Here is a 16,810-nt window from a genome sequence, read left to right as displayed (position 1 = left end):
TTAATGTAGTTTACAAAGCCTATGGCTAAAGAGATGGAGGGTTTGTTTTTGCAAACAGCCAGTAAAGCATTGAAATATACAAGACTAACATAGAACTTAAAAGTCCAACACAGCCATCAGTGTCAATACAAGAAACAAAATGAACTGATTTATGTACAAAGCAGCTACACAGATACAGATGTGAGGTTATCCACTTTGGAAGAAATAATAGTAGGATGGAATATTATTTAAATGGTGAAAAGTTGCAGCATGCTACTGTGCACGACCTGGGGGTCCTTGTGCACGAATTGCAAAAACTCAGTCTGCAGGTGCAGCAGGTGATCAAGAAGGCGAATGGAATGTTGGCCTTTATAGTGAGGGGGATAGAATATAAAAGTAGGGAGGTCTTGCTGCAACTGTACAGGGCACTGGTGAGGCCGCAGCTGGAGGTCTGTGTGCAGTTTTGGTCCCCTTATTTGCGAAAGGATATATTGGCCTTGGAGGGAGTACAAAGAAGGTTCTCCAGGCTGATACCGGAGATGAGGGGGTTACTTATGAGGAGAGATTGAGTAGATTGGGCCTGTACTCGTTGGAGTTTAGAAGGCTGAGGGGGGATCTTATAGAGACGTATAAGATAATGAAGGGGCTAGATAGGGTAGAGGGAGAGAGATTCTTTCCACTTAGAAAGGAAACCAGAACTAGAGGGCACAGCCTCAAAATAAGGGGGGAGCAGTTTAGAACAGAGTTGAGGAGGAACTTCTTCTCTCAGAGGGTGGTGAATCTCTGGAATTCTCTGCCCATTGAAGTAGTGGAGCTTACCTCATTGAATATGTTTAAGTCACAGGTAGATAGATTTCTGATCGATAAGGGAATTAAGGGTTATGGGGAGCAGGCGGGTAAGTGGAACTGATCCACTTCAGATCAGCCATGATCTTATTGAATGGCGGGGCAGGCTCGAGTTGCTAGATGGCCTACTCCTGCTCCTAATTCTTATGTTCTTATACACTCTGACAAAAATACTGACATTTCAGGGTTTCTGACTGAGAGAGCTCTGAGGCGATGAGATTTTAAGAATCCATTGGATTCCAGGTAGAGGTTAGAGGATTTACTTGTCCTGTTGTTATCTTTTTAAATGCTGATTTTTTTTCTTTATTTTAATGAGAAATTTAGATTTAGAATGGCATCTGTTTACCAAAGTAAATGAAAGACGTCACAGAGAAGCTCTGAACCACTAATTCCTCAAGGGGCACTTATTGGTTATAATGAAGCCACCAGCAAAGCACCTGGGGCTTCCTTCAGTCATACTCCTATTGTAACACAGTTTGTTTTCATTTCAGAAGCAAATCCGCATCGAGTGGCCCAGCAAACACCAATGGTGTGCAGACAGAAATCCTGGATTATGACAGATTGAAACAGGTATGTTGGGTGAATTTTCTACTATTTTCTTTTCCCACGTTATTTAGTCTCCTCACTAAATCAGTCATCCCCTGGCTTAATTTTTTTTTACTATTTCATGGGGTGTGGTCGTTGCTGGCCAGGCCAGCATTTATTGCCTATCTCTAATTGCCCTTGAGAAGGTAGTGGTGAGCTGTCGTCTTACCCTGAAATCCATGTGGTGTAGATAAACCCACAGTGCTGTTAAGGACGGAATTCCAGAATTTTGACCCAGCAGCAGTGGAGAAATGGTGATTTTTTTTCAAGTCAGGATGGTGAGTGACTTGGATATGATTGAACCATTCAAAAGTCTGATGGCAGCAGGGAAGAACTTGTTCTTGAGTTGGTTGGTACATGGCCTCATTTTTTCATCTTTTTCCTGACAGAAAAAGGTGGAAGAGGGAATGTCCGAGGTGTGTGGGGTCCTTGATTATGCTGGCTGCTTTTCCGAAGCAGCGGGAAGTAAAAATTGTTCACACTATTTCAACTGTGGTCTGACCACTGTGGCACAGTGGTTAGCACTGTTGCCTCACAACACCACGGACCCAGGTTTAATTCCGGCCTTGGGTGACTGTGTGAAATTTGCACGTTCTCCCCATGTCTGCATCGGTTTCCTCCAGGTGCTCCGGTTTCCTCCCACAGTCCAAAGATGTGCTAGTTAGGTTGATTGGCCATGCTAAATTGTGCCTGAATGTCTGGGGATTAGCAGAGTGAGTATGTGGGGTTACGGGAATAGGTCCTGGGTGGGATTGTGTTTGGTGCAGACTCGATGGGCCAAATGACCTCCTTCTGCACCATAGATTCTACGACCAGAACCTTATAAAGCCTCAGCAGTACACCTCTGCTTTTGTATTCTAATTCTCTCAAAATGAATGCTAACATTGCATTTGCCTTCCTAACTACAAACTCAACCTTCACGTGAACCTTAAGAGAATCCTAAAGTCGGACTTCCAAGTCCCTTTGCATTTCTGATTTCTGAATTCTCTACCCCCTTCTCATAGTCATCCCCTATCCGCTGAGCCTGAAGTTAGATTCCTAATCCTTTCCAAACTCTCTGTCCTGTTATTTGTTCTGAAGACTTTAATAACCTCTCCTGAGCTTTCCTTTAAGTTTTTTAAATTATTTTCCATGCAGTTGAAACTCCCCCCCATTATTTATCTACAGCTCTAGTCATGTGAGTTGCCAGGATTTTGGTCTCAGCACAATTCAGGTGGACCCTGTCGCATTGGAACAGCTCCCTCCTTCCCCAGCACTGGAGCCAATGAACCATGAATTCAAACTCATTTCTCTCACACCAATGTTTTACCCACACGTTTTGCTCTTTAATCTTGTTGGTCCTGCACCGATTAGCTCGTGGCTTAAGTATCTTTTTGGTTCTGCTTTTTAATTTAGTCCTTGTTGGTCATATTCCCTCAACAGAACCTCTTTCTTTTTTCTACCTATATCATTGATACCCATGTGCACCACGACAACCGGATCTTTCCCTCTCACTCCAAATTCTTCTGCAGCCACGAAGATGGCCTGAACCCAGGCACAAGGCAGGCAACACAGCTTTCAGGACTCTCAATCCTGGCCACAGAACATAAGAACATAAGAACATAAGAAATAGGAGCAGGAGTAGGCCATCTAGCCCTTCGAGCCTGCCCCGCCATTCAATAAGATCATGGCTGATCTGTCGTGGCTCAGTTCCACTTTCCCGCCCTCTCCCCATAACCCTTAATCCCCTCTCTTATCAAAAACCCATCAACCCGCTTCTTAAAAATATTTAGCGAGGCAGCCTCCACCACTTCAACGGGCAGAGAATTCCAGAGATTCACCACCCTTTGAGTGAAGAAGTTCCTCCTCAACTCCGTTCTAAACCGCCTCCCCTTTATCTTGAGGCTGTGCCCCCTAGTCCTACTGTCTTTTTTGAGCGGGAAGAGTCTCTCCACCTCTATCCTATCCATCCCATTCATCATCTTATACAGAGAACAGTATCTATGCCCCTGACTATACTATGCTCAATTACAACTACTTTTCTCTTTTTTCCCCCCTCTTGAATGGCTCCCTGAACCATGGTGCTATGGTTAGGTTCCTCATCCTCCCTACAGACCTGCTGTCGTCCACATAGAGAGCAAGAATCTCAAACCTGTTAAACAAGCTCAAGTGCTGCAGCTCCTTCAGCACTATATCCTGGATCCCTGCTTTGCTCGCAGACACATCTTTCCTGTCCATGGCACTGACCGAATTTGATGTAGTTATTCTGAGGGGTGTGTCTGCCTCCTGAAACATAACGTCCAGGTAATTCTCTTTCTCCCTGCTGTGTCGCAGAGTCTGAAGACCAGGTTCCAGCTCATCAACTCTGAGCCATAGAGTCATAGAGGTTTACTGCATGGAAACAGGCCCTTTGGCCCAACTTGTCCATGCTGCCCTTTTTTTTAAACCCCTAAGCTAGTCCCAATTGCCTGCATTTGGCTCATATCCTTCTATACCCATCTTACCCATGTAACTGTCTAAATGCTTTTTAAAAGACAAAATTGTACCCACCTCTACTACTATCTCGGGCAGCTTGTTCCAGACACTCACCACCCTCTGTGTGAAAAAGTTGTCCCTCTGGACACTTCTGTATCTCTCTCCCCTCACCTTAAATCTATGCCCTCTAGGATCCTAGTAAATCTTTTCTGCACTCTTTCTAGTTTAATAATATTCTTTCTATAATAGGGTGACCAGAACTGTACACGAGTATTCAACAAGGTGTCCCAACTCCTGTATTCAATGTTCTGACCAATGAAACCAAGCGTGCTGAATGCCTTCTTCATCACTCTATCCACCTGTGATTCCACTTCCAAGGAACCTGTACCCCTAGATCTCTTTGTTCTGTAACTCTCCCCCATGCCGTACCATTGACTGAGTTAATCCTGCCCTGGTTCAATGTACCAAAATGCTTCACCTTGCATTTCTCTTGGAACTATCTGTAATCTCCTTACATATTTGCTCCTGAATTTCCCGCTGACTATTTGGGGGCCTATAGTACAACCCTATCAAAGCGATTTCCCCCTTCCTATTTCTCAGTTTTACCCATTTACACTCAGTGGCCGAACCCTTGGATATATCCCCTCTCATTACTGCCATGATGTTTTCCCTCATCAAAAGTGCAACTTCCCTCCTCTCTTACCTCCTATTCTATCTTTTCTATAGCATCTGTACCCTGGAACATTGAGCAGTCTGTCCTGTCCCTCCCTTAGCCATGTTTCAGTAATTGCTATGATATCCCAGTCCCACATGCCCATTCATGCCCTGAGTTCATCTGCCTTGCCCGTCAGGCCTCTTGCATTGAAATAAATGCAGTTTAATCTGGAGTTTCCTTGCTCTCTGCCTTGCTTTTGTCTGATCTGTCTGGTACTAAGATTAGAACATAGAACACTACAGCACAAACAGGCCTTTCAGCCCACAAGTTGCGCTGATCATATCCATACCTACCAGGCCTATCTATAACTCTCAATTCCATTACTGACAGGAATGTCAGTGTCAGGATTACTGACACTGATTACTGATAGCTCCTCAAGCAACCCACATTTGCTACAGATGTGGTCACAAGGAACCACAGTGAGGTCCACAGCTTCCACATCATGCAGTAACAACACATCAACTGGCCCTTCATCCCTTTTTCATTTACTTAGTTATACTTTTTTTTACTTTGTTGCTAATTTATATTTTGAGCTAATTTCTCACTAAATTTTACAGATAATATCGTACTAGCAAATATCTAAATCTACTCTGAATCTGTTAGGATAGGAAAGAGGTAACCAGTAATTGTCCACCAATTGATCACCAATCCAGAGCCCTTCCCACTGAAACTATGGTGTGAGCAGGAGCTGCCGTGAAGATTCTCTCGGTGTTCCTTCAAACCAGGACTTGCCTATCAGGTTCTTCAGCTGGTCCCATGTCACTTTCTGAACTGCAAATCTGGTCAACTCCTGTCCCCACTGGACCTGTGGAGGTGGCAAGGCGCACGACACAGCAATACCTTCCTCCTCCACTTCCCTAAACTCCCACACTTAACTCAACTCTCAGTGTCTCACTCCTTGCTGGTTGCACTCTCTGCTGGTTGCACCTTAGGACTTGCTTATATACCTGAGACCTGTCCTGCTGCAAGAACCAGATTTAACCAGTTTACTTAACTAGTCCAGGAACAATACTACTGCAACTCTGTCTCCACTTCATTCCCATCCTTCCAGAACTTGATGCAATATTCCCGTGAGACCAAATCACTGTTCTCATAGAATCATAGAATTGAGTCCGCACCACACATTGGAAACACCTGAACTCACACCTAATCCCATCTGGCAGCATTTGGTCCATAACCCTGAATGTTCTAATATGTCAAATGCTCATCCAGATAGTTTGTAAAGGATGTGAGTCAACCCACCTCTACCACCCTCCCAGGCAGCACATCCTGGACGGTCACCATCATCTGAGTAAAAAAATTTTTCCTCATATCCCCCCAAACCTCCTGCCCCTCAATTTGAACCTATGTCCCCTTGTGATTGACCCTTCAACTAAGGGGAACAGCTGCTCCTTATCCACTCTATCCATATCTCTCATAATCTTGCACACCTCGATCAGGTCTTCTCTGCTCAAACGAAAACAACCCAAGCCTGTCAAACCTCTCTTCATAACTTAAATGTTCCATCCCAGGCAGCATCCTGGTGAATCTCCTCTGCATCCCCTCCAGTGCAATCACATCCTTCCTACAATGTGGTGACCAGAACGGCACACAGTACTCCAGCTGTGGCCTCACTAAGGTTCTATACAACTCCAACATGACCTCCCTGCTTTTGTAATCGATGCCTCGATAAAGGCAAATGTCCCCATATGCTTTTTTACCAGCCTACCACTCAGCCTTTACTCAGAGGGTAGTAAGGGCGTGGAATGCCCTGCCTGCAGCAGTTGTGGACTCACCAACTTTAAGGGCATTCAAATTGTCAGTGGATAGGCATATGCATAACATTGGAATAGTTTAGGTTAGAGGGTCATTAGATTGGTTCCACTGGTCGGCGCAACATCGAGGGCTGAAGGGCCTGTATTGCGCTGTAATGCTCTATGTACTACTGATATGCTGTTCCACTTTCAGAGATCTGTGGATAAATACTACGGTCCCTTTGTTCCACAGAGTCTCCTAGTGTCCTACCATTCATTGAGTACTTTCTTATCAAATTACACCTTCCAAAGTGTATCACCTCACACTTTTCATGGTTAAGTTCCATCTGCCACTTATCTGCCCATTTGACCATTCCGTCTATATCATCTTGTAGGCCAAGACACTCTGCTTCACTGTTAATCACCCAGCCAATCTTTGTGTCATCTGCAAACTTACTAATCCTACCCCCCACATAGTCATCAATGTCGTTTATATAAATGATAAATAATAGCAAATCCCTGTGCTATGCCACTGGACACTGGCTTCCAGTCACTAAAGCAGCCTTCTAATACTATTAGTAATATTACTAATATAATATTACTATACTATATTAGTAATAATATAGTATTATTACTGTAATAGGGGATTATAGCAATAGTAATCCCCTATTACTATAGACCTTCTGTCTCCGACAGCTGACCCAATTTTTAATCCACTTTATCAAATTACCTTGTATCCCATGTGAACATGTCTTCTTTATATGTCTCGTATGTGGGACATTGTCAAAGGCTTTGCTGAAATCTACATAAACCAAACCATCTGCGCTACTCTCATCTACACATCTGGTCACCTCCTCAAAAAATTCTACCATATTTCTTGGACATGATCTCCCTCTGATGAAGTCATGCTGACTTTCCCTGATCAAGCTTTGCCTCTCCAAGTGGAGATAGATGCTCTGCTTCAGAATTTTCTCCAATAGTTTCCCTGCCACTGATGTGAGACTCACTGGTCTGTAGTTCTCTGGTTTATCTCTACAACCCTTCTTAAATAGTGGAACCACATTAGCTGTTCTCTAGTCATCCAGAACCACCCTATGGCCAGAGAGGAATTGAAAATTTGGGTCAGAGCCTCTCCAATTTCCTCCCTTGCCAGTCACAGCTGCCTAAGGCACAATTCACCTGGACCTGGAGATTTATCCACTTGTAAGGCTCCAAAACCTTGTTCTTCCCTATGTCAATTTGCTCAAGAACCTCATAGTCTCTCCCTAAATTTCATACCATCATCTTCATTCTCTTGGGTGAAGACGGATGTGAAATATTCACTCAACACTCTACCAATGTCCTAACTCCACCCACAGATTGCCCCCTTCATCCCTAAAGGGCCCTATTCTTTTCCTGGTTATCCTCTCTCACTGATATACTTATAGAATGTCTTGGGATTTTCCCTCCTTTTACCAGCCAGGGCTTTCTCATATCCTCTCTTTGCTTTCCTAAAGTCTTTCTCAAGCTCCACCCTGCACTATCTATATCTCACTGATGCCTCCACTGATTTGCACCCCTTGTAGTTTTTTAAAGCCTTTCTTTTCTTCTTCTTGTATCCTGAATATCTCTGGTCATCCATGGTTCTCTGGGCTTGTTATTCCTGTCTGTCACCATTGAGGGAATATGCTGGGTTTGTAGTCCATCTCTGCTGGATAAGCTATATAAGCTTAACATAACTTTGCTGCTTTTATACTCTATGCCCCAAATAATAGTCTAGGATGTTTTATTAACTACTATCTTGCCACCTTCAATGATTTGTGTAAAAATATACTGAAGTCCCTCTGCACCTGCACACCTCTTAGATTTGTTCCCTTTTTATATCTCTCAACATTTTTCCTACCAAGATGAGTCACTTCACACTTCTCTGCTTTAGATTTAATCCGCTGCTTGTCCACGCATTTCAGCAATCTTATCTATGTCCTTTTCAAGTTCTACATGATAGTTGAGTTATAAGGAGAGGCTGGATAGACTGGGATTTTTTTCCTGGAACGTAAGAGATTTAGGGATGATCTTGTAGAGATTTATAAAGCAATGAGGGACATTGATCAGCTAAATAGTCAACATCTTTTCCCAAAGGTAGTGGAATCTAAAACTAAAGGGCATAGGTTTAAGGTGAGAGGGGAGAGATACAAAAGTGTCCAGAGGGGCAATTCTTTCACACAGAGGGCAGTCAGTGTCTAGAACAAGCTGCCAGAGGCGATATTAGAGGTGGGTACAATTTTGTCTTTTAAACAAGTACTTAGACAGTTACATGGGTAAGATACATGCTAAACAAACTGCCAGTTACATGCCAAATTAAACAGAGGGATATGGGCCAAATGCGGGCAATTGGGACTAGCTTAGTGGTTAAAGAAAAAGGGCAACATGGACATGTTGGGCCGAAGGGCCTGTTTCCATGATGTAAATCTCTATGACTCTATATTATCCTCCTCATAGTTCACAATACTTCCAAGTTTCATATCATCTGCAGATTTTGAAATAATGCCCCATACACCAAAGTCTAGGCCATTAATATATCTGAAACAGCAAGGAACCCAACAGTGGTTCCTGGGGAATTGCATTACAAATCTTTCTCCAATCTGGAGAAAAAAAAGACATGCAGCTTCTTCCTGACTTCACTGCAGGTGTTTTGTTTCAACGTCTCTCCCAAACATTTGTACCCTCTTACCTCCCGCACTGCTCTCCAATTGAGGGTTACTCTCAAGGACTCATTATCAGTATCCCTCTTGCTGCTTTGTTGTTGCACCCTTAACTATCCAAGGTCCATGTTCCATACCCTCCAGTGCACTCTTCTTTATTAGAAACTTATCTCTGAAGGATTGAGATACAATTCACTCTCACCATGGCAGTACACACATCTTGAATTTCTTTGTGTTCAACGATAAGCTGACCCTGACTCTGACCCTAGAGCAGTCTCACTCAGTTGGTCTCTCACATTGTTTCCTGTCAAGCTTGCTCTTGCGTGACAGGATTGTTGAGTATGGTAACACTTTGGTGGAGGTTTTGCATGCAAATATGCTATTGTAATTCTTCCTTATTTTTTTCCTTTTCCTCACTGGTTGCATTTTTACTTTTAAAACAGGATATCTTGGAAGAAATGAGGAAAGAACTTCAGAAACTAAAAGAGGAGCTTATCAATGGTGAGTGTAAACATAATAGTTTAAAAGCTAACTAGTTAATTACTGGAACACGAACAGAAAATGTTGGAAAATCTCAGCAGGTCAGACAGCATCTGAGGAGAGAAAATAGAGCCAAAGTTTCAAGTCAGAGCTGACAATGTTCCTCACTGAAAGGAGTGATTATCCTGCTTCTACAATGTCAGAGCTAAATGTTTTCCAGACATCCACTGTTATTTGTCATTTATATTAATGATTTGGATGAGAATATAGGAGGCATGGTTATTAAGTTTGCAGATGACACCAAGAAAGTTATCTCCGATTGCAACGGGATCATGATCAATTGGGCCAGTGGGCTGATGAATGGCAGATGGAGTTTAATTTAGATAAATGTGAGGTAATACATTTTGATAGATCGAACCAGGGCAGGACTTACTCAGTTAGTGGTAGGGCACTGGGCAAAGTTACAGAACAAAGAGATCTGGGGGTACATGTTCATAACTCCTTGAAAGTGGATTCACAGGTGGACAGAGTGATGAAGAAGGCATTCAGCATGCTTGGTTTCATTGGTCACAACATTGAATACAGGAGTTGGGACGTCTTGTTGAAGTTGTACAAGACATTGGTACGGCCACACTTGGAATACTGTGTTCAGTTCTGGTCACCCTATTATAGAAAGGATATTATTAAACTAGAAAGAGTGCAGAAAAGATTTACTACGATGCTACCGGGACTTGATGGTTTGAGTTATAAGGAGAGGCTGGATAGATTGGGACTTTTTTCTCTGGACATAGAAGGCTGAGTGGTGATTTTACAGAGGTCTATAAAATAATGGGAGGCATAGGACGACTAGATAGTCAGTATATTTTCTCAAAGGTAGGGGAGTCTAATCCTAAAGGGCAAAGGTTTAAGGTGAGTATGGAACCAAAAGAAATGGGGGAGATATTAAATGGGTTTTTTGCATCCATATTTACTAAGGAAACTGGCATGGAGTCTATGGAAATAAGGCAAACAAATCGGGAGGTCATGGAACTATACAGGTTAAAGGGGAGGAGATGCGTGCTGTCTTGAGGCAAATCAGAGTAGATAGATCCCCAGGATCAGACAAACCCTTAGACCTTGAAGGAGACTGGCAGATATATTTAAAATGTCGGTATCCACGGGTGAGGTGCCGGATGATTGGAGGATAGCTCATGTTGTTCCGTTGTTTAAAAAAAGGCTCAAAAAGTAATCCGGGAAATTATAGGCAGGTAACTTTGATGTAGGTAAATTATTGGAAGGAGTACTAAGAGATAGGATCTACAAATACTTAGATAGACAGGAACTTATTAGGGAGAGTCAACATGGTTTTGAGCATGGTAGGTGATGCTTAACCAATCTATTAGAGCTTTTCGAGGAGGTTATCAGAAAAGTGAATGAAGGGAAGGCAGTGGATGTTGTCTACATGGACTTCAATAAATCCTTTGACAAGATCCCGCGTGGGAGGTTAGTTAGGAAGGTTCAGTCGCTAGGTATACATGGAGGTAATAAATTGGATTAGACATTGGCTCAATGGAAGAAGCCAGCGAGTGGTTGTGGAGGATTGCTTCTCTGAGTGGAGGCCTGTGACTAGTGGTGTGCCACAGGGATCAGTGCTGGGTCCATTGTTGTTTGTCATCTATATCAATGATCTGGTTGACAATGTGGTAAATTGGATCAGCAAATTTGCTGATGATACAAAGATTGGAGGTGTAGTGGACAGTGAGGAAGGTTTTCAAAGCTTGCAGAGGGAGTTGGACCAGCTAGAAAAATGGGCTGAAAAATGGCACATGGAGTTTAATGCAGACAAATGTGAGGTATTGCACTTTGGAAGGACAAATCAAGATAGAACATACAGGTAAATGGTAGGACAGTGAAGAGTGCAGTAGAACAGAGGGATATGGGAATACAGATACATAATTCCCTAAAACTGGCGTCACAGGTCGTGAAGAGTGCTTTTGGTACATTAGGTTGTATAAGACATTGGTGAGGCTGAATTTAAAGTATTGTGTGCAGTTTTGGTCATCTAATTACAGGAACAATATTAACAAGGTTGAAAGAGTGCAGAGAACATTTACAAGGATGTTACTGGGACTTGAGAAACCGAGTTGCAGAGAAAGGTTGAATAGGTTAGGACTTTATTCCCTGGAGCATAGAAGAATGAGGGGAGATTTGATAGAGGTGAATGAAATTATGATGGGTATATATTGAGTGAGTGGACACAGGCTTTTTTCACTGAGGCTAGGGGGGAAAAACACTAGAGGACATGGGTTAAGGGTGAAGGGGGAAAAGTTTAAAGGGAATATTAGGGGGTGGTGGGAGTATGGAATGAGCTACCAGATGAAGTGGTAAATGCAGGCTCACTTTTAACATTTAAGAAAAACTTGGACAGGTACATGGATGAGAGGGGTGTGGAGGGATATGGTCCAGGTGCAGGTTAGTGGGACTAGGCAGAAAAATGGTTCGGCACAGACAAGAAGCGCCAAAAGGCCTGTTTCTGTGCTGTAATGTTCTGTGGTTCTATGGTGAGAGGCGAGAGACACAAAAGTGTCCAGAGGGACAATTTTTTCATACAGACGGTGGTGTGTCTGGAACAAGCTGCTAGAGGTAGTAGTAGAGGCGGGTACAATTCTGTCTTTTAAAAAGCATTTAGACAGTTACATGGGTAAAATGGGTATATAGGGATATGGGCCAAATGCAGGCAATTGAGACTAGCTTAGGGGTTTTAAAAAAAAGGGTGGTATGGACAAGTTGATGCTGTAAACCTCTATGACTCTATACTGACAGTCTGTAGGATAAAGCTGAATTTTAAGAATTTCTCTTAGACATAAAAGAAAATTGACATTAATATCAACTACATTACTGTCATCAAGCATGAGGCCCAGATTTGTTCATTAGCGTATGGCTAAGTGATCCTCCAAATTCTCTTCAGAAAATTCAGGGGTGTGATCTTTTCAACTCAGAAGTAGCTAGGAGAATGTTGTGGAGCCTAACTGCTGGTTTTCACAATGAAGATTATTGTAAATTGTGGTAACTTCAAGTTAGACAAATCTTACAGCTTCTTTCTCCAAACTGATTGACTTCTGCACAAGCCCAACTGCCTAGCTTCAAACTAAGCAAATTTTCCCCTCACAAAATCCAAACTGATCTGGAGCCCCAGCCACATTCTGCATTTTGATCAGTAGGTTAGTATTTCTCTGCTTAAAGTACAGGCCTGACTTGAGTATACACCAAAACAAGGCTGGAACTGCCTGCTTTCAAGCACCCAGATAATTTAAAGAAAAGAACCTTTAACAGGGAGACGTTTTCTACATGGACTTTAGCAAGGCCTTCAACAAGGCACTGCATGGTATACTGGGCAGTAAGGTTAGATCACATGGGATCCAGGGGTAAGTGGCCAACAGGATGCAAAATTGGCTTTCCAGTAGGAGAGAGGGTGATAGTAGAGCATTGTTTTTCAGACTGGAGGCCTGTGCCCAGTGATGTGTCGCAGCGATCAGTGCTGGGTCCACTGTTGTTTGTCATGTATATAAATGAGTTGGATGAGAACATAGGAGACATGGTCAGTAAATTTGCAAATGACACCAAAATTGGCGGTGTAATGGACAGTGAAGTAGGGTATCTAAGACTAGAACGGGATCTTGATCAACTAGGCCAGTGGACCAAAGAATGGCAGATGGAGTTTAATTCAGATAAATGCGAGGTATTGAATTTTGGTCTGACAAACCAGGGCAGGGTTTACACAGGTAACGGTAGGGCCCTGAGGAGGGTTGACAAACAGAGAGACCTGGGGTGCAGGTACGTTGTTCCTTGAAAGTGGCATCATAGGTAGACAGGGGTGAAGAAGGTATTTGGCACATATGCCTTAATTGGCCAGAGCATTGAATACAGGATGTTATGTTACAACTGGAGGAATATAGAGAGAGTAGGAGGGAGCTAAAAAGGGGAATTAGAAGGGCGAAGAGAGGGCATGAGATGGCTTTGGCCGGTAGGATTAAGGATAATCCTAAGGCATTTTATTCCTATATTAGAGGCAAGAGAGTAGTTAGAGGGAAAATTGGTCCTCTTAGGGACAAGAGTGGAGAGTTGTGTATTGAGTCGGAGGGAATGGGGGAGCTCCTGAATGAATACTTTGCGTCGGTATTCACGAAGGAGAGGGGTTCGGAATCGTGCGGTCTCTTGGAGGGAGCGGAGGTTCAGTTGCAGGATATAGTTATTACGAGAGAGGAAGTGCTAGGGCTTTTAGGTAGCGTAAGGACGGATAAAGCTCCGGGGCCTGATGGTATTTATCCCAGGCTGCTTAGGGAGGCGAAAGATGAAATTGCTGGGCCTCTGGCGCACATCTTTGTCTCTTCTTTGGACACAGGTGAGGTCCCAGAAGACTGGAGGGTAGCAAATGTGGTCCCGTTGTTCAAAAAAGGTAGTAGGGATAACCCTGGGAATTATAGGCCAGTGAGTTTGACGTCGGTGGTAGGGAAGTTAATGGAAAAAATACTTAGGGGTAGGATGTATGAGCATTTGGAGCGTTGCGATCTGATTAGGGATACGCAACATGGCTTTGTTAGAGGGAGGTCTTGCCTTACGAATCTGGTGGAATTCTTTGAGGAGGTGACAAGAACGGTTGACGATGGGAGAGCCGTTGATGTCATCTACATGGATTTCAGTAAGGCGTTTGACAAAGTCCCTCACGGTAGGCTGGTAGAAAAGGTTAAGGCGCATGGGATACGAGGCCAGGCAGTTAGGTGGATTGAAAACTGGTTGGGAAATAGAAGACAGAGGGTAGTTGTGGAGGGTACCTTGTCGGGCTGGAGGCCAGTGACCAGTGGTGTGCCGCAGGGCTCGGTACTGGGACCTCTCCTCTTTGTAGTCTACATAAATGACTTAGAAGAGGGAGTAGGTGGTGTGATCAGCAAGTTTGCTGATGACACCAAGATGGCAGGGTTGGCGGGTACAGAACTGGATTGTCAGGTGATACAACAGGATATAGATAGGTTGGTGCAGTGGGCAGATAGGTGGCAGATGGCATTTAATCCTGACAAATGCGAGGTGATGCATTTTGGAAGGAATAATGCAGAGAGGAGTTATGTGATAAAAGGTAGGCCGATTAGGAGTATAGATGTACAGAGAGACCTGGGAGTGCAGGTCCACAAATCCATGAAGGTTGTGTCACAAGTGGAGAACGTTGTTAGGAAGGCTTATGGGATGTTAGCCTTTATAGGAAGGGGCTTAGAGTATAAAAGCTGCCGTCTAATGCTTCAGTTATACAGAACGTTGGTTAGACCGCATTTGGAGTACTGCGTCCAGTTCTGGTCACCTTATTACCGGAAGGACGTGGAGTCTCTGGAAAGGGTGCAGAGGAGGTTTACCAGGATGTTGCCTGGCATGGGGGGACTGGGTTACGAGGAGAGACTGAAGAGACTGGGGCTATTCTCCTTGGAAAGAAGGAGATTGAGAGGGGACATGATAGAGGTATATAAGATACTGAAGGGAATAGATAGAGTTAATAGTGAGAGACTGCTCCCTAGACTGGGTACGAACACAAGAGGTCATCAATTAAGGGTGAGGGGGGGGAGGTATAATTTGGAGGTAAGAGGAAGGTTCTTTACACAGAGAGTTGTGGGGGTCTGGAATGCGCTACCGAGTAGGGTGGTGGAGGCAGGCACGTTGGACTCGTTTAAGATGCAGTTAGATAGGCATATGAGTGAAACGGGAATGGAGGGATATGGTAGGGGCTATTAAATAGGGTAAACCTCGGGAGACACCGGAAGGGCAGGCTGTATAACTAATATGTTTTGTCTTTATTCCACAGGTGGAGGTCCACCTCGTGTCAAGCGAGGGGCATGCACACGGCGGGTTGTGCGTGGGCTGCTCTTGGAAGTCCAGGAGTGGCCTAGTACTTCATGTCGGTGTGTGTGCTTGATCCTGGACCGATAGACGGGCTCCACAACAGCTCAGTGACTAGCACTGCTAGCTGTGCAGATACATGGATTTGGGCCTGTGTCTGTGGGAGTTTGCGCATTCTCCCTGTGGTTGCGTGGGTTTCCTCCGGGCGCTCCGGTTTCCTCCCACACCCCAAAGATGTGCTCTTAGGCTAATTGGTTTCCACCAAATTGACACTATTTCTTCCCTGAATCTGACTGAGTAGGGTCCCATTCGTAGACATGCAGGGTAGGATAGGTGTAGGGCGATGCGGCGGCGCGGGCTCGTTGGGCCGAAGGGCCTGTTTCCCGTGCTGGGTTGTTCTTTGTTCTTTGTTCTTTGTAACTGTACAAGACATTGCTAAGGCCACATCATGGCAGATGGAATACAATGTTGGCAAGTGTGAGGTTATCCACTTTGGTAGGAATAATAGTAGGAAGGACTACTTCTTACAGGGCAAAAAGCAGCATGCTATGGTGCAGAGGGACCTGGGGGTCCTTGTGCATCAGTCGCAAAAACCCAGCCTACAGGCGCAGCAGGTGGTCAGGAAGGCAAATGGGATGCTGGCCTTCATAGCGAGGGGGATTGAATATAAAAGTAGGGAGGTCTTGCTGCAACTGTACAGGGCACTGGTGAGGCCGCAGCTGGAGTACTGTGTGCAGTTTTAGTTGCCGCACTTGCGCAAGGATATTTTGGCCTTGGAGGGAGTGCAGAGGAGGTTTACTAGGCTGATACCGGAGTTGAGGGGGTTGAACTATGAGGAGAGGCTGAATAGACTGGGCTTGTACTCGTTAGAGTTTAGAAGGATGAGGGGGGATCTCATTGAGACGTATAAGATGATGAAAGGGATGGATAGGGTAGAGGTGGAGAGGTTCTTCCCGCTCAGAAAGGACAGCAGGACTAGAGGGCACAGCCTCAAGATAAGGGGGGGGCAGTTTAGAACGGAGTTGAGGAGGAACTTCTTCACTCAAAGGGTGGTGAATCTCTGGAATTCTCTGCCCGTTGAAGTGGTGGAGGCTACCTCGCTAAATATATTTAAGACGCGGGTAGATGGGTTTTTGGTAGGCAAGGGGATTAAGGGTTATGGGGAGAAAGCGGGAAAGTGGAACTGAGCCATGATCTTATTGAATGGCGGGGCAGGCTCGAAGGGCTAGATGGCCTACTCCTGCTCCTATTTCTTATGTTCTTATGTTCACATTTGGAGTACTGAATACAGGAAGGATTCAATGAAACTGGAAAGGGTGCACAAAAGATTTACAAGAATGTTACTGAAACTGGAAGATTTGAAATATAAGGAGGCGCTGGATAGGCTAGGATTTTTTCCTAGAGCATAGGAGGATGAGGGGTGGCCTTATAGAGGTTTATAAAATCATAATGGGCAAAGATAAATGAATAGTGTGGTC

At 44.2% G+C, this 16,810-nt stretch overlaps 1 protein-coding gene across 3 annotated transcripts in view; it reads left to right on the top strand.

The window, feature by feature from the left end:
- Window positions 1-16,810, top strand: part of enah (ENAH actin regulator) — a 561,715-nt gene that overhangs the window by 489,225 nt on the left and 55,680 nt on the right. For all 3 annotated transcript variants that reach the window (XM_080193082.1, XM_080193083.1, XM_080193084.1), the window contains 2 exons: window positions 1,317-1,395; window positions 9,437-9,494. In XM_080193082.1, coding sequence (XP_080049208.1) covers window positions 1,317-1,395; window positions 9,437-9,494 — 137 coding nt within the window. The remainder of the gene's footprint in view (window positions 1-1,316; window positions 1,396-9,436; window positions 9,495-16,810) is intronic.

This window comes from Carcharhinus amblyrhynchos, chromosome 7, assembly GCF_965287045.1.
Source record: "Carcharhinus amblyrhynchos chromosome 7, sCarAmb.v2.hapA, whole genome shotgun sequence".
Taxonomy (NCBI): Eukaryota; Metazoa; Chordata; class Chondrichthyes; order Carcharhiniformes; family Carcharhinidae; genus Carcharhinus; species Carcharhinus amblyrhynchos.
The sequence above is the reverse complement of the archived record's forward strand: the minus strand, read 5'-3'. Positions and strand labels throughout refer to the sequence as shown.